The following is a 27366-nucleotide window of genomic DNA, read 5'->3' as shown; positions in this document are numbered from 1 at the left end:
ATAATGCCCCAGTGTGAATATAAGACAGTGGGAGAGTGGGGATGGATAGTCTGTATACCAAGATTTTTCTTTATTTTCCAGAGACTTATCTGGCTCATTTGGCTGGTATCCTTCATTCATCCTATGTCTTTGTGGTATTTTATTTCTAGAGGTAAATTATGTGAGTTGCACTGAAATACCAGTACTAGGAGAGGAAAGTTATCCAGACTTTTCCTTTCCTTGGATGTCTGTGTCTATCTCTGCTGGATTTCCTGAATCTTGGCCTTTCACCGGGCTAATTCACAAGCTCACTGATGCTTTCTTAATGCTTTTTATTTCTGTTACCTGGTGAAAATCTTTCTATGATTCTGCAAAATGAATTTTTGTGTTTCTGAAAATAAGTCTAGGCTTTCCTCCTTCCAACAAGCACATTTTGAAAGTCTTGGAGTAAAATCATGGTTTGAATTGCTTTCTACCTCATTTCATTGTTTCACTGTTTATTTTTCTCATCCAGGTAGGTAATGTGTACAGAATAGATAATCATCAATTTGTTCTAAATTTTCTCATGTTGCTGTGGGGAGGACAGGACCAGGACCCCGTTTTCTTCTAACACTGTCATCACAACTTTGTTGTGATGTATCAAATGTGAGTTGTTGGTAGATGAATGTTTCCATACAGCAGAAAGCCAGTTGCTTTCAGCAGTATTGTTGGAGTATCTTCACAGCAATTGCCTTCTCTTTCTTTGAAAAGTCATTAACCTTCCTGATTGCTCTCCAATCATTCATAACAACCGTTTGAAGAGTTTTCACTGAAAGGACAGACTCAATAGCTCTCCATGTTAACTCAGGTGTTCCTTGTGAAAGATGTGCTGCATGACTAATTTAAAGTCATTTTCCCATGGAAAATGAAGTCTTTTTGGGCTCTTCAAGAAACTATTTACTTGCATCAGTTTAGGGCTGACTAATTACGTGAATAAAGCAGAATATTTAAATTTATCTGCAGTCACGACAAGGAGCATAACAGAAATGATACTCAGCTATATTCTATTGCATTAAATCTGTCCTTCTTAATAACTAATTGATATATTAGGTCAAGCACATTTTTCAATATGTATTTTCATGGTAAAATACTTATAGGAAATGAGAAACTTTTGTACAAATCTCATCTTCTCCATAAAGGAAAAATATTTTAGGATAATGCTAACACTTTACACTGATGTACAGCACCACATGATGCTGTATGGGTTAAAGAGTGACTGTTTTATATTCAAGAAATATTTTAACATACAAAGCAAATGTAATTTGTCTGAAAATACTCTTTATTCTCCCTTATCTTCCTTGCAGGTATCGGTACTCTACTTCTTCTTACATGTTGGGATTCTCTTTCACCCCAAAAGCTGTACAATAGCTGTTACACACCCAAATAGCTATGGTACAGCCAGCTCCATGCTGCCTTTTCATAGAACCACAATTTTGCCCTTCCTCATTGGAATATTCATGGTGTAAGACATTTCTGTAACAGTTGAAGTTGAAAGTTATCTAGAAAGGAGGCGTCTTGTGAATAACCTTTCATCAAATGACCTCACCCTGCTGGTTCACATGAATCCTTTCAGGATTTTATCACGTTCAGTCACAGGCTTGTTGATGTCATTTCAGCATTTGAAAGCATTTTTCACTTGCATGTCCTGGTTGAACAGGAGCTCAGACTGAGACACCACAATTTCCAATGTTTGAACAATCCATTGAATGAAAACCCAGATGGTGCGCTCCAGCCCAGGGAATGGTTCATGAGCTCTGTGCTAAACTAATCATCTTCGATATTAAGTTATGTTTTTTCACTGTGATGACATGTTGAGTTATTTTAATTCATTAGACATGATACTGTATTATTCGAAGAATGTAAAGGGTCAAAAACCAATGGACTCTGTGATGATCTGTAGAAACCCTGTTCTCGTTCCTTGTATTTGTTTATTTGCTATTCTGGTATAGAAAATATAGTGACAAAGTTCAGCTGTTGTAGCAGGGCAGATAAGCAAGCAAGTAGTATAAAATTAAATTAAAGGAAAAAAACCCCAAACAAACCCCAAAAAACCCTATCTGTTATCTAGAAAAATTCTTAGGATAAAACCATGACCTGAAAATACAGAAGCCTCTGCAAAATTAATCCCTGCAGGCTCCCTCTGGAAATGGGAAAGAACATGCTTGATTAAGCCAGTGCTAACCTTTCAAAATCATGTTTCTCTGATATTTATTCCTTGAAATAATAAAAAGGGACATGTCAGATGTTGGAAAGCCATAATGTACTCCCTTGTTTGCTACTGCCCTTTTCTCACTTGAGTGTTCCTCTCCGAGAGCAAACTTTTAAAATAAAAAGTAAGGCCTTGCTTTGTCCTTTTTGTTGACCTTTATACATTTTGTGGCTCTGCATTTGCACCAGTTAAATTACAGAGTAAGAAAATTTCCATCCCTTTTCTAGCTCTGCTAGAAGGCTTTAGTCTTTTCAGTGACAAATGGTGAAACGCATTCACAGGTCTATGTGGGCAGATTTGGAGAACATAAAATATATCGCGTGGGGGCTGCAGGAGCCCGCGCACCCTCATCCACAGAGCCCCTGCCCTGCTGCCCCCTCCCTCCCGGTCAGCTCAGCCCGTGCCTTGGGAGGGCTGGCACGGGGGGTCCAGGACGAGGAGAGGGGGATGAGTCAGGCTCCAGGCTGAGTGCAAGGAGCAAGTCAATGTCTGCTGGGGCTGGGCATGGGCCTCGCTGCACCTGAGCTTGACTCAGGGTGATGGCAGCTGGGGGGACCCATGTGGGGTGATGGTGGTTGGTGGGGGATGCCTGGGGCCCAGGCAGCTCCGTAGACTACGTGGGGAGGGCAGGAGCGCAGCTCCCACAGGAGAGGTTGGTATCAGCAGATACCAACTGCAGGCAAGGGTTGTGCATGTTTTTGCCACGTGTGAGGCCAGAGAGGTGGCAAATCTTTTCTGCTGTTTGTAATAATTAGTAAATTATTTCCACCCTCACATGTTGCTCTGCTTTGTCTGAAAGTACATGATTTTGTATAATTTCACTCAAATTGCTCCCATGGTGATAATGGGGGAGTTTTCTCCCTGGGCACCTCAGTGAGATGTTTGTGTTGGGAATTGCATGTTCTATACTGTTAATGAATAGAGGCTGGAATTTAATAACTTAAGAGTTTAGAAATGTGCAGGGTATCTTGGGAGGAAAGGTTTTCATTTCAGCTCCTCCACTTCAGTGTTTGTATTTACTGAAAGTTTTGTATGGGTCTGTATAGTACCACAAAGACTGTATGGCTGAAACCTAGATATTTGTAACAGATAAACACAATTAACTTCATGTTTACCAGGGGATCAATACATCATTTCAAGTAATCCAAGAAAAATGGTACAAAGTTAAAACCCTGCAAGATACATTATTTACCTACATTTGAGATTGGTACAAATAATTTCCTTCTGTACATTTTTGATGTGATGCTGAATTATTCAGCTTAAATTCATGGCTAATCTCTGGCTTTCAGTTTTTCCAGTCTTCATAAAAATGCCAAATAACTACTATAATTCATTAAACAGGAAACAACTTGCAATGTATATGTAGACCTAGCACCACGTACCTTAAATCTATTATAAAAATAGAATATCTAAAGTTACAGTGGTGTAAAATAGGAGAAAAATCACTTTTGCTGGATCTCTGTGGAAGGTACAGAGTGAGTAAGAATGAAGCAATTAAGATAACTTTAAAGTCCTACTTGTAGTCCTGTCATAATAATCTTGTTTCTAGCTGAATAAAATCATCCTCTGGATTGCTTTTTAAACCGTGCTTCATATTATTTTTTGCTTCCTGTCATAATATTGTCTTACCAGCGAAACAACTGTCCTCGACAAGTCTGCCAAGTGGAAAATCAATTTGGTCTTATGCTGACCCCTATTTTGTTCTGGTTTAGCATTTCATTTTCATTTAACAAAAGGTATACTATTTTAGATAACAAATGTTTCTTTCTTTAACTAACCAACTATTGCAGCTTTTTCCTTAGTAGGCATAAACTACTGTCAGGGCTTACCTCAGCTGTTACAGCAGCTGTGAATATGCCCTGCTGATCTCGTGGAAAAGCTGGAGTTAGGAAACTAAGATGTCATGAAAATAGCTGAGGAAGAGGTTTCGAGAGAAATATTCCTGTAATTTGTTGGAATTGGGGAAGTGAAATGTGCAATTCTGACAACAGTGACTGATTTATAGACTAGGTACACTAATTAAAAAGCAACTTACTGTAATATATTAATCTATGAAATGACAGTACCAGAGAGAACTTCTCTGTTTTGTGCACAAGCATGGGAACGCTGAAGTGCCCTTCTCCTGTAATAACAGAATTTTATATTGTATACAAAATTCAAGAATAATGTTAAGCAAGAAGCAATTGAAGGATTACTTCCTTCTGGTGTGAAATATATGCAGAGATATTTTGCTATAAATTGCATGTTCATGTGCAAGACAGAAAGAAACAAAAAGGTTTAATTTGTTCCTTTCCTTCTCTTTTCATTGCTGTTTTTTTTTACATGGCTGTGGTAGAATTCAGCTAAGGAGCCAGAACAGAAAAATCAAATAAAACATTACTTAATCATTTCCACAACTACTTCTAACTAAATTTTCGCTCGTATCAGTGTAACATCTTGGGATTTTCATGCTTTGAGATTTATCTGTGGAATTCCTTTGTATAAAAGTTTCATGTATTGGATAAGTGGTACAGCTTCCTTGTATCCTCCACCAATAACCTCAATAGATGGGGCCATTGAGAAGAGAAAAAGAATGTATTTCTGATGTGCATTTAAAGCACCTCCAATATTACATCTGTATTCTTACTTCAGCAATGACTTAGACGGATGTCTTGATAGATGACAAGATGACAGTTAAATGAAAATAACGGAATAATTTTGGTTTTTTACAAACATCACTTTAGTTTACTTTTGAATGCAGAAAAGTAGAACTTAAATTCTATATGTGTAAGAAAATACTAAGTCTGTATAAAGCAGAGGAATAATAATGCTTTTCAGGAAGAATGCGAAGCTTTAAAAACACCAAAATGAACAGTTCTGTAGATGTTTAAGGAAACAATAGTTGAATCCCTTAATAGTTTTATTTATTTATTTGCTGTTCACTAAACTTTCTCCTCCCCCCCCCCCCCCAACTTAATGGGTAATATGTTCTTGAGTATTGTCCTTATAAGCATTTAAATATCTGCTGAAGTTCCTAAGGCTGCAGTTTGCTTGTAATGTTCCATCTGTTTCAAATTCATTGTAAACACATACAGTCAGATCTTCAGCTCTATAAAAGCATCACATGAAGTCAGTCATGGAATTTCTTCAATTGAGTGTCTTGCTCGTGATATTTGTATCTCCACTTTTCCTGCACCCAAACTTGTTTTCACTATATAATTACAGTTTTTTCACCATTCTGATCACAAATTGATATTAATTGCCTGATTTTTACTGAAGTTCACATTCACAATTATGTGAAAAGGAATCATGTAATATGAGTGTGAACTTGACAAAAATCTTTAATCAAAACTCCTTTCATAAACTGTTTTTCTAACAAAATGTTTACAAAAGGAAAGGATTTATTTTTAGTACTTTTCTTGTGTTGTCAGACTCCTGTAATGGCGACACAGGCTGTTGTGCACAAGACCGTTGTTCATGGCCAAAGAAGATGACAAGGACTGCTCTAGGTTAAAAAACTATATTTGCTGGTTAGAAAGGTCACACTTGGAAATGTCCATGTGCATTGTTTTTTGCCCTCAAAGACTTCATCTTCAGTTGTCTTATTGGAGAAGTCCCTCGTAATGCATGAAGGTGTATGTATTGTTTGAAAGAATTATTCCACTATGTTAGTAGCCATAAACCATATATAGAAATGAGGTAGAGTGAAAGGATATGATGGAAATAATTTATTTAATTTACTGTAAATTATTTTACTTATTTTTACTGTTATTTAGCGTAATCACAAGTAAAAGCCAGGATAACATAACAGCTGGAGAAGAAAACTGAAGTGATTGACTTTGCATTACAATATTTTTTTATGTTCAATTAGGAAGCTACAGCAAACTTGGATTCATGGCATTGTCTCTAGATATCTAATTTACTTTGTAATAGTAAATCAGTAGCTAAACCATTAAATGCTGACTCTGAGATTTTCTGTGTGCTGGGTTTCTTTAGCTGTAAGTGTTCCCAGATGAAAAGCTTGTTTGTTTGTTTGTTTATTTTTAAGTGTACAATGCAGGTCAGCAGGAAATAGCTCCTAGAAGCATTCAGCAATCAAATCTTCCTAATTCAATTCTTCTCCCAAATATGTTTTATAATATCTGTAATTAACCCCAAACCACTGCAAATCTGGCATTGGCATTCAAAATGCCATCTTTGAGGTACCAAAGCAGCTGTGGAAGTTGATTTCATTACCACCAGTTGTGTATATTTTTTACCTTCAATATCATCTTCATGGTCTGACACAAGTCATAAGACTTCTATTGCTGTCAAGCTATATAAAATCCTGGTGTCAGGTTCTTAACACTTCGAAAGTAATAACGCTCCTCATCTTCTATTTAAAAAAATATAGACTCTCAGTTTGCTCTGAATAGATTTCTGTAGATAAAATACAGAACTTGTAGAGCTGAGTTACCGTTCTCACTAATAATTATATGTTTAACACCACCTTGCCATGAAACCTAAGTCAATTAATCTGTTTCCGTTCCCCTCAAGTGTAAAATAGGATAGCAGCTTGCAACCACGTTCATAAAACTCTTTAAATTAAAAGCACCATGTGTGTCTTTCCTGTAAAGGCTGCATAAGAAATCTTGAATGGTTAATATCTTATTTTTAAATCATAAACTTTTCTTTCAGCAGGAGTTCATGCTTTCTGTATCTGAAAATGATGCATATAAGTTGCCACTATTGGTCAGGAATAACTACTGAAGTAAAATGAAAATAAAGAATTATATAGCTTCCCGTGTATCATTTTGGTACTCTAATAATTGTGATGTATACAAATCTAGAATGTAAAATTCAAAACCAAATTTAGATCTTACAGAAACTTGGTAAAAATAGACCAATGAAAATGTTCGTAAATTTAGTGCCAACAAAATATATTATTGTGTTGCCTATTTCTGATAGATGTTGTTAAAATAAGAGGCACCTGCTCTTATGCTGTATAAAATGTTATGAATACTGTAAAAGCCTAAGACAAATATTAGAAACAAGTCTCCTAGCAAACTGACAGTGCAGCTGTGTCAGGCGATGCAGCTACCAGTTACAGACTAGGAGACCATTGTTTGAATTTACTTCCATTTAAGTCCCTTAATGAGGACACCAGCAGCTTGCTGGTTGTCCCTGGAGTCCCATCCTGGTAATTCTACATCAGGCATCAATGGGCCATGTGCCCTGAATGGGACATGATCAGTATCGAGCCCATGAACAGTAGAGAACTCAGTACCTGGGACGATAAATCTACTTCTGCAGAGTGACAGCTTCCAACAAGTCCAATGAAGCTGTAGAAATGAAGTATCCCTCAGACATTAGGTCTGGAAGTACAGAACTGCTTCATATATATGCAGCATGTGCATTGCAATTTATTTCCATTGTAACTAAAAACTGGCATGAGTTTATTGGGTTGCATTCCTAATAAGTTTGATGAATCTAAAGCTACCTGCTGGAGATGAGTTGTTTAACAATGGGTGGCTGTCTCTAGGGAGCCTCCTCAGTAAGTACTGGTTTGAGTTGTTGTCTTCAAGTGATCAAGCACTCAGAAATTTCCTACGTAAATACCTGTTTGTCACCTTTTGGCAAATATTTTAATTAGCTGTGGTACTTACTTATGATCAGTGTTGTTTATTAATGATATGAATATAATAAGACACAGAAAGTTATTCAAATGCAACAAAACTTTGGTAGCCATGGTGGACCAAAGAGAGCAGAAGAATTAGAGATTCTATTCCCTTCAGACTTGTACAAAATTAGTAATCTTTCACTGTGTTTGGTATTCTAGGATGTGATGTCCACATTCTTCCAGTTTGGGGCTTCCATTCAGCAAGAAGCCATTGTCATGCTGAAGATCATGCAGGATTATGACTGGCATGTGTTCTCTCTGGTGACCACCACCTTCCCTGGATATCGAGACTTCATCAATGTCATTAAGACCACAGTGGAAAATAGTTTTGTGGGCTGGGACATGCAGAACGTCATCGTACTCGATACCGCCTTTGGAGATGCCAAGACCCAAATTCAGCTGAAGAAAATCCATTCATCCGTCATCCTACTGTATTGTTCCAAGGATGAAGCTGTCTACATACTGGATGAGGCTCGTTCCCTGGGCCTTACTGGCTATGATTTCTTTTGGATAGTTCCCAGCTTGGTTAGTGGTAACACAGAAATCACTCCCAAGGAGTTTCCTTCAGGACTCATTTCAGCATCTTATGATGAATGGGACTACAGTTTAGAAGCTCGGGTACGGGATGGCCTTGGGATTATTGCCACTGCTGCATCAGCCATGCTGGAAAAATACTCCTTCATTCCTGAAGCAAAAACTAGCTGCTATGGACAGCTGGAGAAAAATGACCGGCCATCTCACACGTTGCACAAGTAAGGCTTATTGGTTTGGGTTTGGGTTTTTTCCCCCTACATAACCTTGGTAATTTTCCATCCTATTGCCATTATATGTTTCTTGAAGGAGAATATTGATTTTTGTTAATCCCATCATGCCCTTTTTAAGCAATGATTTTCAGATGTTCCAAGGGAATGTGCAAGAGGACTTGCTGCACTGATAACTGTGCCCATGGAAATGATGTTATGTGCTGTGGAGAATAAATACTGCTCTGGATCTGATGTAGAAGATGACAGAAATCGGTCTTAGAGAGTATGAAGCTGAGTTAATAAAATTGTGCCATTGTGTACTTTACTTTATGAGGTAAAATTGCCAAAATGCTCTGGAGGCTGTGCCTGAATCACTTGCATTAGCAGGAACCTGGTAATATTTTAGAAGACAAGAGGTGTGCAGCGTTAAAGAGGCGTCCCTGGAAATTACAGAAATATTAGATTAGATAGGCAGCTTTTATCACCTAATAACTGAAATCTGTCACTTCTGCTTGTGAGGATTTTATTTTTGTCACCTGTGCTAGAATAACTGTAAAAATCACTCTGCATTAATCCAGGTTGATATGGATGTTTTCTCAAAACACATTGTCATATGGGAACTGCCAAGGTTTAAATCAGGATTCTTTGCTCTTTTTTTTTTTTTTTTTCCTTTTAATTATCCCTTTTAGACGTGGTACTCCTGATTACTTCTATCCAAAATGTTGCATAATACATGCCACATAGTAATATATTTCTTTATCTGGTTTGGGAGAGGAAGTAAAAGGAATCTTGCATGTTTTTTAATAGCTCTTTACAATATCTCATATGGAAGCTACTAAGCAGTATTTATGAAATTTGTTCTGACCAAATATTGCAGATGAAGTGCTTTCTACAGAAAAGCAGGATGGAATTGGCACAAGAAGGAAAGTCAGTGCTGATTTCATATAGGAGATTGTGGAACATTTTTAATCTTCTGAGATGTACGTGCATATTTAGATTAGGGGTTGATTGCCGTATGATGTCCTGGAACAGTTGTTGTTTTCCATGAAAATGGCACCTTTGTGCACAGCATTCTTCAGAAGCTCTCTTAAAAGCCAAATACTGCCAAGTAAATGGATTTTAACATTTCATAAACAGTGTGACCAAAGTTCAGAAACTTACACAGTTCTCCTTAGAGAGGGCTTGCCATTAGTATGACAATTCCACTTTTTTTTTGTCTCCTTTCTAAGCCTCTGCCTCCAAAACTGAACAATTTACCAGAGGTGTTGCAGAAAATCTGTGATTCCTTTCCTGCAGCCCCAGTTGCCCCTGGGGAGTGACAGTGGGGTGGCTCTCCCGTCCAGTAGGGCTCCAGGAAAGCCACTGCGCTATCACTCGCGTCAGGGTAGAGCAGCTGGAAGGCACTGCTGTCCTCCCCGCCCCGGTATGTGAGCCTCATATCTTCTTAATGCATGTGCTGACAATGCCAGATAAAAGCAAAAGCTAATGGCATCCCATTAACCAAATTCTGTGCCTTAACAGTGGGATCTGTACAAACAAAAAAGTTCACTATTAATATTTGAACACCAGTCTGTGAAGTTAAATTGCATTCTGTCATCAGAAGTGTTGGTTTAAAATACTGCGGTTCAGTTGGATGGGCCACAAAAACTTGAACCTGTTTTGAAAAGGGTCTCATTAAATCTGTACAACTACAAGAATAGGGCTTGTGAGTTAGGGCAGTGAGATTAGACTTCACCAGGAGATTCTGCAGTGTGCAGTGCATGATGCACATAGAAATTATTAATAGGAGAAGTTGTAATATAGTGCACTGTGGTTAATAATGTCAATTCCCGATGCGAAACACTGTGCTATGAAGTGAGAATATATTTTCCATACCCGAGATTCTTTGAGCTTCTCCAACACCACAAGAACAAGAAGCAGGCTGTTTTTAATTTAGAAATGTCAGAATTACACTAAAATGAATGAACTTTAAATAGTCTTTCTTATGCAATAACTCCCCAAGACTATACTTGTCACATATAATCTGCAAGAAAAGCAAGTATATACAAGCATTTAGCAGTGCTAAGTAATCTCTGGGAGCTGACCAGTCTCTCCATGCCAAGGTGAATTCCGTAGATTTGTTGTACTTTCTTATCCTCTTTGCTAAATTGTAGGTTTCTTCCTTACATGACAAATCAATGCCTAAATTGGGGTTTTATTCTGAAATGTAGTCTTCACAGTTTCAGGTCAGAAATAGTGCAGCTTTGTATTTTAAACTACAAGATAAATGTATATGATGCTGTATTAAGGAGCTAACTTGAACAAAGGATTTTGGAGCAACCTCACAATGGAAAGAGCTCAAGTAATTGTAAACAGCTTGTAGACCTGGGACCTGCTGTACTGTGCCTCCCTGTTTGTGCTGGAAATCAATGCTGGAGAAGTAGGGTTGCACGAAGGGACATTGCTTGCAAGCTCAGGAGCAGAGAAGTCAATGGAAAGCAGGAAAGAGGCTCTGTAAAGTGATGCTTGAGCAAAACCAAGCTCAAGAATGGAGTAAAACCCCAGGATTTTTAGATTCCATCTCTTTAATGACAGTCTAATTCAGCTTTAAATCCAGTATAGTATTCTAAGGCTATGCCATAATAGCTAATTTAAATGAAGGTAATTTAATGGAGGTAATGTAATGTAAATGGAAGTTGGTAATGCTTTATGTGTGACTTCCCGCATCTAGATAGTGATTTTCATCTCCATTTATGAAGAAATCCTATGTAAAGCAAGCCATGAAGTGAAAGCTCCTCCTCCCTCTTTCTCAACTCCTTTGAGTATTAAATTGGTTTGAAGATATAGATGTTTTGAAGCACACAATTTATCCTTCCCCTGTCACTGCAATTTCAAGATGCTTTTATTGGCTTTCTAGACCCAGAAAAGATCAGGTTTGCTTTAATTTTTGAAATTATTTGATCAGTGTTCATTTCCAATACACATGGAAAACTAATTTTTCCCTATGAATAAAGGATTTAAAATAAAATACAGGGATCATTTTCAACACATTAAAACTTATACATATATATGTATATGTGTGCATGTGTGTTAGTGTGTGTGTTCATTCAGATCATCTTTTCCCATCTGTGTAAGACCCAGATTCTCCCAAGGCAGAAAAATACTATTGTGTGAAATACTGGCACTAGCGCAGCAGGATAGATAGAATTAGCAATTTGTTAATGCTACGTCAGTTAAACAAATGCTTGCTCTCTCTCAAAAAAGGAAAACATGTAGGCAAACAAACAGCAAAACAAAATAACCCTGCCAATCGTCATGGAAAATGCTGCTGCTTTCTGAATAAAAATGCTTCTGCTTTGTCTAGAAGAGCACTCATGTTGTGTATAAAAGTCATACCCCTGGGAGATACATTTTACAACATTTCTGACCACTCTGATCTGTACAGGGATGGATAGGGATGACAAAGCTCTTGCTCTATTGCCATTATCCTGAAAAGCAAAAAGATGTGTCTGTCCATAGGTAGTCAGGCATTTACCACGTGATGTTTACATTTAGTTTCCAAATACAACCAAATAATATGCAAGATTTAGAGAGTCATCTTACTTTCGGTAGTAAAAGTGTAGGGCTAGAAAGCTGTCCAAACTGCTCTGTCATTTCATACCCTTCCCAAGCATAGTTTCCTTTATTCGTCATCACCGAGCCAGGGAGCAGGAGCAATGTGAGGTCCAAAGGGCAAGTTGATCCTGCACTGAATCACCCTACTTTAAAAACTTGGGGCCTCAGTGGGGACAGTGTTTTGAAATGTGCTACCTAATGTTGCTGTCTTTCCATGGCCTACCACATGGTTCATTTTCTTGTCCTTGCTGTTGTGCTGCTGTTAGCTTACAGCACGGCTACAAGACAGCATCTTCTTCAGAGAGCATGCTGTCTCTCTAGTCCTGGTATTCATTCATCAAGTTCAATATTTTGATTCCAGCTTTTAGCAATGACAGATGAATTTTCCTCTTTTTCTTTTGAGCGAAATCAGGTATTAAATGGACACAATGGTTTGATGAATAATCCAGCAAATCTATTTAAATTTTTCCTGCATACAGATCAACAGCCTATTTACAGAGGATTTGTTCATTTAAGTTCTGTCAAAAGACTGGGAAGAATAAGTATCATCTGCTTTATTGTATGATTGAAGATGTATTGTTGTTTAATTATATATGAAACAAAATGCTTTTTCACTAGTAGCATACTTGCTGTGCAGAAAAACAAATGTTATTTACATTCATCTAAGACTCTCCAGGATATTTTGTTTGTCTTTGCCATTTTGTGATTTCCACTGCGGTTTTACTGGAGCCACTGCGCGCTCACAGGAGTGCATTGCACGCAGGGTGATGATCTGAGCTGGTAACCCCAGTTTCAGTAGTCACATACATCGCTTATGTGTTGTGGAGGGAAACAGCTAATTTGAGTATATTTTAAATTTAGTACTTCATTTTTGGTAACTTTAAAGCTTCAGGTTTTGCATGCTGCTAGATTTGCTTATTCTTCTCCTTTGCTACTGCAAATGCTGCTCTGCGGAAACAAATCCAAACGAGGATGATGCACCTAAATGGCTGAAGGCATGAACAAAGCTGCAAGCCTTCATGGAGCACTGAGGCCACAGGGATGCAGGGAGCAGCAGATTTCCAGGGAGGACAGTATATTTAGGCAAGTGTCTCCAAATGAGGACCAAGCTGCCAGTCCTAGATTTAATGTTAACGACTAATTGCAGATGTCCTGGATTACAAGAAATTATTATTGTCGACGTGAAAAAATGAATGAGAAAAGATACTTAAGGCAAGGAAAAATTTTGTCAGTGACAGGATCCCACTTAGCCTCATTAATTTGCGTGGGGATGCTTTCTCATCAGGAGACCGGGTAGAGTATTATAGCAATTGGATTGGTACACAGGGATACACAAAGTCTAATTTACTGCTAATGAGTAGATTTTAAACAGTAACAACTAGATATTTGCACTTCTTTTAATTCCTGTACTGTAATTGCCCTCTTCTATAGTATGAGGGCATTTTCCATATAGTTGCATTAAACAACAGGAACTGAATTGATGGAACTGTTGTCATGTTCCTCCGAAAGTAAAAGTAAACTTCACTGGCAACAAAAGAGGGGTTTTGGAGGAAAACACTCCACCCAAGAGATCCCAACATGGTGCTGGTTTAGCAATGAAGTGATTCAAGAAATTATAGAAAGTCTGTATCGGAATTTTCTCCCAGGTTAGGTCAGTTTAGGAAGCAGAAGGTACCAAACAGTTACCAGATTAGGGGCTTTTAGAACATTTTCCTCTTTTTGTGATAATTTTAAAAAAAATTAAAACAAGAGAATAAGCATGGCCTCTGTTCTGGAGTTGAGCAGAGCCAGCCTTCCGGGATGAAAGCAGGCCTCGAAATTTAAGATATAAGTGAAGATTCTTGGAGACGGAGCTGATGCAGACACCGACCCCTTGCAGGAACTCAGACAGGTTCATGGGAAGAGTTTGGGATGTTTCTGAGGTGGTGGAGCAAAATGTAACCATATTAGTGCTTTTTATGAAATGTTATTTCTAATAATAACATTAACTCATGAAACCTTCTGGTGTTTTATGAGTTACGCTAGTCTGCTGCACCCTTTCAGGCATCTGGGCCGTTTCTAATTTTGCTCCCTCCCCTTGCCCCCCTTTCAGAAGGGCTCCCCAAGATTTTTGTGGCTTGCCTGGCAGAATTGGGGCAAAATGACTTTTCCAGACCTAGTGGCAACTAATGCTTTAAGGAGCAGCTGGCAGGAGGTACAAGTAGTTGGCATGCCATTCCTTTTTCACAGTCACTGAGCATATTGTTCCCAAAATTTTATTCATCCATGCTGGCTCAAAGCCTAGGGAGATACAGCTCCAAAGCAGGGTATCGTCACGGAGTTAAATTCAGGAGAGCGAGGGCTGGGGGAAGTGGAGGAGGAGGAGGCACAAAGAGGAAGAAGAGGCTCTTCGCATCATGGTGAAGGATTTGAATTTAGAAAATAAAATCCTACATAACCTAAGATATAAAATTGTCTTTAAAAAAAGCTTCACTGTTTGAAAAATGCATTGCTACCTTGTTTAATAGTGATCTATTTCAGAGCTATTTCTATTTCTATATGTACTTCATACCACACATTATATATTCTACATTCAGCATTTCCTGATTTAATTTTATAAATGTTTTTAGGAAATCTGTTTCTTAATGATAAATAATTTGTCTTGGGGTTTCTATTGATAAGTATCTTTCAAATTTCACAGTAGAATCATAGTAAGGAAGTTCAGCAGTTCAGAGCCTCAACAAGATAAAGAAGAAAAGAGGAAATTTGGATTCACTCCTGCTTTTTTAGGTATGATGCTGGGTGAATGCCAAGCCCAGACAGGCTGGCTGTCTAGATTATTAAAATGGTTGGTTCATACTGTTTGGAGGAAGGAGAAATATCACCAGATGACACGTTCGTTGTGAGGCATTTCATCTGCTTTAAATCTCAGTTTGGAAATTCCTTCTTTGGGAGAGGAGGGGGAGAGTTTCTTTTATGAAACCTGTATTTCCCTAAGTCTCTGCTGTTTGTCTTCATTGCCTGTGGTTGTCATGGATTTGAAACACTGCCCCATGGTGAAGAAGGCACTAAATAAAAAATGAAAATGATAGTCCCCAGTGATGGCACCTGAGGAATTTATCAAGTTTGATTATCTGATCTGGGCTGCAGGATGAGGGCAGGAAATGTGGGTCTGAACTCGTGGCAGCAAGGAGTCCCACGGGCTTTCCGCTTCCTGCAGCTATCAGGTCGCATGCTTTATTTTACAGGTCTAGTAACTAAGTTCTCTTCTTTGGAGGAAGCTTAGGAGTGCTATGTTAATGCCTCTGCCTTACCCATTATATTTTTCCCAGCCAGTGATCTGTTTGGGAGCTGGGTACTAGGTGGATTTCACACTGATTATAAACCAGCCTTATGAAGCCAGGGCTAGGATTGATCTTTGTTTGAGCAAAAGTGATCTTTATAATTTACAGAGGTTTTTTTTGTTCCCCTTAAAAAAATGCCCACCACAGAATCCAGTAAACCTTCTTGCTTTTGCTCTCAAATGCTTGCATCCATTAGGGGAACATTTGCGTGTGTTGCATATACGTATATACATATATATGGTAAACATCAAAAGAAATCCCATAGCTTGCAAACATGTTTGCTGTTGTATAACATAGAAGAAGAAAGTCTCGAAGATTCTGCTCGAGGAGTGGTTACGGCTTTGCTGGGGTTTCAACAGTTTTCACACAGTATAGGAAATCCTTACAAAATACCTTATGGGCAAAGAAGTCTGTGTCTTCTGTAAGGAGGCTGGTCAGAAAGGTGCTTCTGTTTCAGCGATATTGTACCCTAGCAAATGGTCTTCTAAAAACTAAGGTCTTCCAAAAATTGAGGTCTGATCCTTTTGGTAAAGTCTTACCCCATTTGTTAATGGAAATTAAAGTCAATGAGGTTGTGGTATAATATTTACAGGAAACCTTGTAAATCCCACCTTATTCAAATGTGTTCTGTCTTTCTGGATAGAGTCAGAATTTTAACATGGATAAATATTGCACAGTTTTGGTATTAATCTGAAGCTTTATCTGAATTGCTTGGTCTTTCTGAGTCTATAAAAATTAAGTTGGAAACCTTGAGAGCAGTTTGTAACCTTGGTTCTTCAAAGGCTTGCTGTAAATACAACAGGAACAGTGTTCTGCTGTGGTGTTTCAACACTTCCCTTTTCAGTTTTGTTGGGGAAGGTGACAAGCAAAAAAGAATTGTATAAATGTTTAAAAGTGTTTTGAAATATACAGTACAGGCTTGGTTTTTTGCATGATAAAAATCTGTTTTGGATTCAGTGTGAAAATAGTGAGAATTTTCTGCCCAAAAAATCTCACTTTTCATACATGTATCATCTGGGGAGTCTTACTCACAAACTTCAGTTTGCAAAAGTTAGTTAAGACTTCAGTGTCATAATACCATCACAAGGCCTCCTGCTATCATGTCTTTGCAAAGGTTATAGCATTAATGAGGTATAAAAGTAGATTAACTACTAATCCAAGGTATGTGCTGAATTGCCTCCTTAAAGTAACAAGCTCAAATAATCAATCATTTAGTTAAGAACAGGAATATGCAATTCCAAAACTACTTCAGAAATATATTTTGACCAATTCAGAAGCCAAAGACTTCTTGCACAGAATTAATTTTGGGCAAACTTAAAGCTCTGTCAGAACAACGTATAATATAAGTACTTTCTTTTCCTCACACTTTCTAACCAGGAACAGAAAAGCACACGGTTGTTTTTTTGTAGAGACAAGCAGTTTAGGATCTTGGCCAGTAAAAGCAGAGCAGGACTCCTGTCCTTTGTGGAGGAAAAATGGCAATTCAAATGGGAATGTAGATTGTAGGCATTGGTTTCTGAAGAACACAGGCAGCTGATGAATTTTGTACAGAAGAGAGTGCTTGGGAAAACCAGAATCTCTTTGTTATTGCTGCAATTTGAGAAACTGGGGTAGCTTAGACTGTGTCACTCACTGATACCTTTGCATGTGACTCAGACAATACAATTTTAAGAGACTTTTACAGATTAGGGACTTTTTTTTAATTTGCAAAATGTGTTTCACTACTAAATGGCTGGTAAATTCACACAGTTTAAAAATATAGGCTGAGTTCAGTTTAGATTTGTGGTTGATCTTTCTTTTTGGAGCACTTGAGCACCACTGCAGCTACAGCACTGCATCTTGTGATGGTCCTTGACTACCTTCTAAGCTAGGGCATCTGCATATTAATCCCAAAACATGATGAGTGGTGTTTGAAATCTGGATCCTACCAAACTACATAAAAGAAGGGTTCAACTCAAGCCCAATCACCAATGGCTACGTAATTAAAAACCCAACTGGACACAAAAGCCTGACGTAGTACAGTGTGCATGTTTGTGGTCCGGCCCTTAGGAGGAGACAAAATGCTCGGCTTTCAGTTTTATTGAAATGAGGTGATTTCTGCCTGGCCCCATAAGAGGATGTGTTCATTGTGGGGGGCGTGTGTGAATTGGGAGGGAACCTGTGAGGGAGAGTGCAGAAGTACGAACATAAGCAGTGCATGTTTTCACAGTATGTCCTTGTTTTCCCCTTGTGGTGACTTCCTGGGCGTTTTATCCTTTGGGTCACAATGCATTTGATTGTCAGCAGTGAGCGAATGTTATGCTGGTTTCTTACATGTATGCACAAGCAAATTCTGTTTGGTGGTTTGCCACTTCCTCTCAAGGTGGCAAACAAACTTTTTATTCCTAAGCAAGCTCTTTCAGTGCTGGATAAAAAATGTAATATACGGGAAATTAGTTCAACTGAAAAGCAAAGTTCTGCCAAGGGGAAAATTTTCACGCCGGAAGTCTGTCACAAAATATGAGTTATGATGGGTGAATTTACAAATTGCTGTCAAACTGGTTCTGAATGATGTTAATATGGCTGTTTAGTGCAGTGCACATTTAATTATTGACTGTTACGATACAATGCCATTATTTCTTCTGGATCTATATAGTTTTATTTAGTGTGCTTCTGCTATTGGGATTTTAGGCAGCTATGTCAATACAAAGCCTTCTCCTTTGAATGTGGAGCTGGAGAATTTTGTTTATGTCAGATTCACGAGGAGACCATGGTACTACTACTGCTACAAAAAAACAAACAAACATGTAAACTAGTATCAGTTTCTTGTAGGTAAAACATTACAGAGCAATGTACAAAGAATACTTAAAGTAACTTTAACGCCCTTCAAAACACATCTGTCTGCAGGATGGAATGATATTGGTATTGAGTTGGAGAAGGAGAGCACCTCGGTGAAAGATTGGACTGAATTTCTTTTAACGAAATACACTGAGAAGTCAGTGCCATTCAATGCAATTAACTTCAGACCATAGATATGGGGTGGAGGGCACATTATCTTCTGGAAGTGCCATGGGATCTCCAAGATTTTGAATTGCATTTTTACCTCTCACCCGCGGGATAGCCCTGTCAGGCTCACATTGACAGTCTGGAATTTTTATTTTTTTTCAACATGACCGAAGAACACCAATGCCAATACCAGCCTTTTACTCTCTTCCCTTTCATGCCTGATTTTCTCAGGTGACGGAATTTTAGATAATGTATAAAATGATCGATTTTTTCAATATCACAGTCTGGGGAGCTTGACCTGTGTGCGGTGGTAGTTCAGACTCTTGGCAGTGTGAGTTCCCTGTATTTGCGCTTTAAATAAAAACTGCAATTTCTCATCACTCTTTCTGACACTGGAGTGGAGGAAACAATCTGTTCTCACTGAGAAACATTGAAGCTATGTGGAACTGGAGCAAATATAAATGTGGATTTATGTTATAAATCTGTGGAAAATTTTGAGAGAAAATTATTTTTGAGGAAAGTCAAGTTTGTTAGATGGCCAGAATGCCGGCATTTCTGAATCAACAAAAGGACAATGCTTTGGAAAAGAGGGTACATGGTTGAATGATGAATGGAAAGCAACAATTAGAAATTAAAAACTATGCATACTAATCAGGAAATGGAAGAACTAGGTAGACTGTATTAGAATTGGTATAAACTCAATAAGGAATTTAAGACCTTCAGGGGCAAATCTATGGCTAGAAAAGCTGTAGGACTCTGTAACAGAGTTGAAGGATATCTCTAAGGTGATGAGCAGAGTACCGAGATCCCTACCCCAGGCTAGGTCAGGTCCACTGCAGTGTCTGGCTGCTGAGTGCTTCTGGCCCGTGGCTGGTGTGCGTGGAGCCACCTGCAGTGTTATTCACCAGAGTTCATAAGTGTCCCTCGATGGCACAGTCCAGGTCAGAGCAATGACTTGGTAGAGGTGATGTAATCATTGCTAATGGCAGGATTGCTTATAAGAAGTAGTATTCTGTCATGCAGGTTAACGTGGCAATACAGGAGAACAGAGAAAGCAAGCAACAGTACTGTGGCACATCTTGGGAGAAGAACCTGTTGTTGTAGCACTGAGTAATTTTCTTCTGTTGACATAAACTCGTACTAAATTTTCAGTTGAATAGATCTTCTCCTTTGTAGCTGAACAAAGAGCCTGTGGTAAATAAACAGTTTTATTGATTCAATGCCTAAACTGGTAAGTCTAAAGACAGGAAATTTGGGATTCAACCGATACTTTCAACAAAATTTTAAAAATCCTCCTTCTTCCTGTACATTTTATTCTGAGTTCTCCCATTTTTTTTCTGTTGAAAGTGCTAGTTTATATATCTTTTGAAAACCATTGAAAATTAAACCAAATACAAAAAAGTTTAAAACATATATCTTTTTTTTCTTTTGAAATTACTGAACTGAAATATTATCAACCCCTTCAACGTTTTCATGTCTGGTTTTGGCTGAAGGCATTAGTGGAATTTATCCAATTGTCACAAAGACGCTGTGTATAGCTACAGTGTCAGGAAGGGCTGACAGGACTCTTGGAGGTCTACACAGGTGAAGCCAGAGTAGATGCACTTACCTCTGAGTATTACTCCAGTAAGACAATAGGATAATGTTACATACAAAGCTGATGTAGACATGTTTAAAATGGTCCTGAAAAACTGGTGACGTTGTGCCAGAAAGATTATTCATGGAGTGTACAGGTTATAAATAATGTAGAAGCTTTAAAAATGATGTCTGCATTAAAAACCATATATAAACAATATTTGGCTTTGTCTTCTGCAATGGACTGCCTTGAAATGCTCAGACTCCCCATGTTGCAAACGTAGGCTTTTCACAGCATTAACAGGATTTGGTGCATGTATTTCATCAGTGGTTCTGGTGACTGAACTAGCTCGCTCATTAACTGCTGGACAGCTCATTCATTTTTCAATGAACTTTTTTTCCTTGCCTTCTAGGTTTATGATGAATGTGACTTGGGAAGGTAAAGATTTGTCCTTCACAGCAGATGGTTATCAGGCACATCCCAGGCTGGTGGTGATAGTACTGAACAACAATCGCGAATGGGAAAAGGTGAGCATTACCTCTGTGTAAATGACGTGAGAGGAGATAGGAGAGACTTGGTAGAACCCTATTAATGACAAGTAGACAGATTAACATCATGGTTGTCAATTATGATATTCTGCTGTAGCACGTTTGTCACAACAGTTCAGAAAAGATAATTTTACCTTATTCTAAGTAGATCTAAGGAGTTTTAACAGGGAAAGCAACATATCAGTGAGATAAGCCATGTGGATTTCAGAAGATTTCTGTGAAACACACCTTGCATTTCTTCTTACAATTTAGTGAAATAAAATGGATGATTGAAAAATCTCCAGATTTTTTGAGATTGGACCTTAACTACCTAAATTTGGATGGATTTGTATATCTTGACAACTCCAGTCCTTTTATTTGCTTGGTTTTTTACTCTTTGACAGATTTTAGAGTAAAAGTACACTCTTTTTTTTTTTTTTTTTTTTTAAACTGTGAAATTCCTGTTGAATTGGAGGATAATCCCTATTACAGTTGCCTAAAAAATTCAGAATCTTGACTTGTGTTCTCTCGGTAGGCAAGTGATCTCCATAAACCTCCATATAGACTAGAAGGAAGAGTGTCTTAATATCAGGGTTAATCATATATGCGAGTAAGAAAAGAAAAAGTTTATCATGAGTGTTTTTTCTTTAAAACTCCCACCTCACCCTGCGATTGTTTTGGCTCTGAGTTTTGCAGGTTATCTATGGTCCCATGTTTTAAAAACAGGGGACCTTAGAAACTGTTTGCAATATGACACTGTAGGAAAAAATACATCTGGATCATCCACCAGTTTTATTTTAAATTCATAAAGCATGATCCTGCATTATCTAAATTGCTGCTGAAATCTATGAACTCTTTTTCTTATAGTTTTAGGATCCCATAAAATCAACTTAAAACTCCAGTTTGTAAGACTGCAAGACTCTTCATGATGTTGAATAATAATGACAAAATAAGAATTACTGAAGGACATCTCAGTAAATATGCTAGTCATGCAAAACCACAGAGAGTAGTCCTAGATTATGCTATGTATTTCTTTATGTTCATTTGATGCAAATTTAATTCTCTGGATAAATTTAATCCTATCCAAATGTGTCAATCTGAATCTTTGGAGGAATCTTTTGCTCAGTAACCATTATGAAAATTTCTTACCCTATTTTAAAATTCTTCAACAGTCTGCATATCATATATAATGTTCTAGAAAAAATATACTACTTGAGGAATATTAGTATTAGGCACCAAAGGGAGAAAATGGTTAGAGAGGCAGCCAACAATGCTTATGGTGTAATAATTTCATACATTTTGTACCTTGAAACTTCTCTAAAGAGACCATTCAAAGGACAAGGGGAGATAAGTTTCATGGTTTTGAAAAATGACCTAACAGCAGCAAAGAAATGCTGGATATATGAACCAATGTTATTTCCAAGAAATAACTTGAGCCTGTTTTAACATGCAAGTGACTCCCCTATCAAAGAATGGAAGATTTGGTGCAGGTTTTGCTGTATCTAACTGTGCATGTTGTACGGCAGGAGTGCATGCTCCACCTGCTGCGCTGGGCTACAAGACTCTCTGTAGGCTGATGCTCACATTGTCTGTGCACAGTTTTCCATCTGGTAAATCCCTTCCTGCTCATTGTCGTGTTTGAGGGGTTTCTAGGAGGAAAAAAAGAGTGACTGAAGGGAGGCTCCTGCCCAGAAAAAAATGTATGCATCTGCTCCTAGCTGCCCCTTTGTTTCAGAGCCCTTTTGGTAGCAGGCCAGATGAGTTACTTTGGTAGAGACAGCCTGCCCCTAGCTGCAGCTTTCGTGTCTGCTTCGCTATCGTAGGACTATGGGAAGGGGGCCAGGTTTAATTATGTCAGAGGGGAGAAATGAAAGGCGGCCAAGAACGGGCTGTCACCACCAGAATTATTCTTCTGACCACAAGCTGATCCCTGCCTCTGTGGATGAAGACAAATAAACTGACTAATCAATTATCCTGGCAAGCTGGATGTAGCTCTTGGCTATCTCGGAGCACCCCACATTTATATCAGCTGAGTGTCACTGTGCACTTCAGAAATAATAGGACAGTTCCTCTGACTTAGAGGCATGAGAAGACCCTTGCCCACGCCTGGGTTTATTTGAACATCTCTCCAGTGTCGTCTCGACATTCTTTCCAAGTTGCATTTCTCACCCCATATCTCTTAGCCAATGTCTTTCTCCTTGTTCCTTTCTCCTTGCGCTGTTTTGCTCAATTTCAAAACTGTCGAAGTTACTCATCTGAGAGCTAACATTTCCTGCTCTGAGCTTCCAGACAGGCGCATGCTTTTACTTCCAATTACAGTATTGCAATGAGTATCACAGAATTGTTGTATTGAAGTCTTATTAAATAGCCTCAATCCTATATGGAAAACATCAAGTCCTAGAATCTAATTAAATTATTTACTCATGTGAAAAACTGACGATGCCACAGCCTGCTAATCCTTGTAATGTAACTAATGAACATAGAAATTGCAAGTAGCTACTTTATTATTTATGTAAGAAAGAGTAATTGTGGTTTATGTGAAGATTTTTTTACCCGGTATTCTCCTGAAAATACAAGATTTAATATTAAAACTCAATTTTCTTTGGTTTTGGTATAATAATCTGCTTTTACTTAAATACAATTTTTTCTTGGTCTCAAAATTGATATACTTGACTCGAGGCTTGAGGTTATAGAAAATCCATTCATCCATAGTTGAAGAGCATACATCTTACCCGTAGGAAAATAAGTTCCTTTTCCTTTACAAATGACTCCATCAAAACTTTGAAGTTGTAACTTTACATGTAAATGGGGTTGACTGAAGGATTTGTCCCATATCAGATTCTGAAAAAAGCTGGTTGGGTGATAATAGTTTGAAGACTGAAAATCACTTTTGGGCATGTTCAGCAGGCATCCAGCAAGATATTTTGACAGATCCTAAAGCAGCTACTCAAACTTCTGACATCAACATTCATATTCTTGCTGCTAATCTTGACAGGCAAAGGGGCTGCTGTTCTCAGGCAAGAGATTTTTAAGAAGACAAGCTTAATGTGCTTGTTTCAGTGAAACCTGATAAATTTGCCAGAGTTAACAGTGTTGCCCAAATATCACCAAAGTGCTGCAGGAACACTGTGCTAGTGCTAAAAAATCCTCAGAGGTTCAGCAGTACCAGCTGCAACTCCCCCATTAAGCTTATCTAAGTGAGGTGTGACCTGGGTTACTCACGCAGTCCATTAACTTCACTGAGTTGCAAACTTCACAGTCTGTTAGTCTTTCTTTCTTTGCTTCCTTTTTTTTTTTAGTATGGAAATAAAACCAATCAAACCAATATTAAAATCATATACTAGAATAGAATTAGCAGTGACAAAATTAGGTGGTTTAATTAGCTGTGTATATCATATATGTTAAGTAAGATAGGGAGTATAGCATTTAAAGATGAGTGTATTCCATGTGTAAAGAAGAGTTCCAGGGTAAAAATATTTTTTACTGGTGCTCCCAGATAGACACAGGTAAAATTACATGGTGGTCTGTATTCTGGCTGAATTTGTGAGATATAAGTGTCCTACATTTTTGTAGCAAATGAATTTTTACAAGAAGCAAGAGTAACAGGTACTACCTGGCACAATTGTTAGTTAAATGCCACTGCAAGAACCGTTTTTGACGTCCAGGTTTATTCTAAACATAACCAATCACCTTTAATTTTCTATTAATGCAGAATTTAATGTAGAACTTGATTTTGCTCTGATTATCTAGCATATGCCGGATTTACAAGCTCTGTGTGAGGTTGTACACATTTGTATCTAAGTAGGAATGAGTGCGCAGAGGGTGCGTGATTCCTGCCTGGAATAAATGAACCAAGGTCTTCACAGAGAGCTCCATCTGGCTACTAACATCCACCGTCATGTGGCCGAGAAAAGACAGCTATCATATCTAATGGTATAGCGGAAGCTTCACTGGACAAGAACTGAAAAACCTAACGCTCGGTCAGATTTCTGACAGAGCTTTCTGTCAGAGTACTGTGATAATAAAAAGTCACTGAGGTGGTACAGGGTAGTTTCTTGCAAAATCTCAATTGATTTCAGAGCAGGGGTCATGACAGCTGAAGGATCCTGATGCCTCATGATAGACTGAATTTTTAGATTCCCTAAAAGTTGTGAAGAAATACATATATTTTAACTAGAACAGATGAAATTGCATGATCTAATCATCCATTTGCTGGTATATCTTTTGTCAGTAGCTCTGTGGCCTAATGTGATATATTATCTTTGCCCGTAGCAGAAACAGCATGCTCTTTTAACATCTGTTGGTTGTCATTTTCTTTGTTCCATCCTTGTTGCTTAGTGTATTTAGTCTTCCTGTAAATATGCCTATCCTGACACTTACTGTCGAGTGAAAATTGCGTATTGTTTCTGTATCAGTGAGCTTTTACTTAGCCTAAAGGCCTTTCCTTTGACCTTTACTGTACTGAATTGTTTGAATTGCACCAATTATTATGCAGCATTTCTTAAATCCTGTATTCCCAAGGAGGACGGTTCCGTCCTCTCTGCTTCTGTAAAGGAATTGCAGCTACCATGGAAAGCTGTGGTAAAGTGTGCTTTGCTCCTGTTCTTTACAGCTAATATTAGAGAGGAGATTAAAGAGTAGGAGGACTTTCAGGGCAGCTCTTCGTCTCTGGAGGTAAAGGTATGGCTATCTGGACATTTCTGGAGAGCTGTAAGATCTTCACTGAGTGCAGAAGTGACAAAAAGTCTTCCCTCACTGGGAGGTGGAGGAAGGGGCTGTCAATTTGTTTAGCTCTTTTCCTTTCTAATGATGTAATCAACTCACAAAATGGCTTCTCTGGCATGAGTTTGAACTCTTGTGCTACATAGAGTCATTTGGGACATTTCCCGGGACCAAAACTATACCAACCACTGAGTATTTGGTGAGGGTGAGTGCTAATTACTAATTCTGTATTGAAAAATGAGGCTACAGGAGGTGGTAGCTTTTCCTTCTCCTCCTGTTTGTTTATAATCTCTCCGGGTACTGTTTTCCTTTGAGCCCTGCTGGTCGCAGTATTGGTGCCTTCCTGTCAGCGTAAGGAGCAGCCGCGAGGGAAGAGCGGTGCATTTGCATACCCCATATGAGATTTTGCAGCAAATTTTGAAAACTTCAAAGTCTTTAAATGGACATCTTCAAACCACTCAGGACTGTAAAACACTCCCTATTAATAAGACATGAAGGTGATCGCATCATATTTTGTTATTTAAATTTCGAGAGTCATTGTGAAATATGGACCTTCAGAAACATGAAGAAACACAAAGGTTTGCGGCAGAAGGTATACAACAGATGCTGTTACTGGAGGAAGGATTTTGCTCTTGTGCTTTGTTCTGCAGCTGCCTGTTATTGCTAACCCAACAAACTCAATTTATGCTTTCTAGTTATTGACTTAAAACTTGCCAGAATAGCTCTTCCTTGTAAGTGGAAAAGTGTGATGAAATAAAAGTGATAAATTGTTTTTCTATAAAGCAAGATGAGTTAGATTTTGCATTTGCTCAGCATTACTTTCTTCACAAAAGTGAGACAGCTCAAAAACTATGTTTGCAATATGTGTGTGTGTTAAATGTAGAAAGAACATCCCTGAAAATTTTTCTCTTTTCAAAGGTTTGGTCGGGTAGTCCTGAGAGTGCTTTTAGTATCCATGTTGTCATGTAACATTTTTTCTTACAAAAGGACGATGTCTGTGTATTGCGTACAGTTCCCATCTGCTGGGAAGAGGGTGATAGGACCGAGTTATTTGTTTGTTTTCTGTGAGATACGCCGGTGTGACAGACTTTCTTTTTGTGCCAGCATTGGCACGCAAGGGAGAACATACTCTGCTCTTTTCTCTCTCTGCTCAGGATCTGGCCTTGCTCTTTTTCTCTGATTTGATGGTCTCTGTGGGGGTGTGTGATTAGGATTATGTCAATCATCCTCGTATTATTTAAAGACTGCTTTAGGGTGCAGCGGGAGAGGGGTTGTCGTGAGGTACAGCAATGCGTAACTTTGCAAGTCGTCTGTCTTCGGCTAGCTGTATTTCTCTAGCTGTTACACAGAAACACACCAAAGATTTCATTATCACCCTCCTTGGCTGCAATCTTCAAAAGATAAATAGGCATTCATGAGGTGGTCAAACCATAATATAGTGCTATATAATATAGTGTAATATGATATAGTGTAATATAGTGAGTTTGTAAGGTGCTTTGGAGAACGGTGGATGAGATGAGTACCCTACGATTGCTAATTCAGCCTGACATTAAACAAGCTCTTCTGTGCTCTCAGCTATTTTCTGCTATTGATCCTGTATCCTGTAGAGATTAAACCAAAGGGAATATTCCAGACTGCATATGGAAGATGGAGAAAATAGGAAAGAATGTACAAGTTCAAAAGAGATACAATGGTACATGTACCATTGGAAGTCCGTACTTGAAGCTGAGTTTTGCACCTACAATACTGAATCAAGGGTTTGATTCACTATTGAAACTGTATTTTTTTATGAAAGTCCTAGTCTTTTGGCCATAATTAAGGATTTTTATAATTTGGGCCAGGATCTTTCCCAAAAATGATTCTATTGCCCTTTTTTCAAGTGAGGGCCACCTTCTGTATTTCTCTGGGATCAAAGCCACATCATTATCAGTCTAACTAGGAATGACAGAAATTTATCATAAATCTCTCGATATTTTCTGGCATTTCCACACAGTAGAGTAAAAGTATTTGCATGCAATTTTTGACAGTTCC

At 38.3% G+C, this 27366-nt stretch overlaps 1 protein-coding gene across 1 annotated transcript in view; it reads left to right on the top strand.

The window, feature by feature from the left end:
* The window catches only part of GRIN2A (glutamate ionotropic receptor NMDA type subunit 2A), a 178109-nt gene that overhangs the window by 93706 nt on the left and 57037 nt on the right, over positions 1-27366 (top strand). The window contains exons 2-3 of the mRNA XM_075164947.1: positions 8025-8617; positions 20499-20613. Coding sequence (XP_075021048.1) covers positions 8025-8617; positions 20499-20613 — 708 coding nt within the window. The remainder of the gene's footprint in view (positions 1-8024; positions 8618-20498; positions 20614-27366) is intronic.

This window comes from Calonectris borealis, chromosome 16 (assembly GCF_964195595.1).
Source record: "Calonectris borealis chromosome 16, bCalBor7.hap1.2, whole genome shotgun sequence".
NCBI lineage: Eukaryota > Metazoa > Chordata > Aves > Procellariiformes > Procellariidae > Calonectris > Calonectris borealis.
This window is presented reverse-complemented; position numbering and strand designations above follow the sequence as displayed.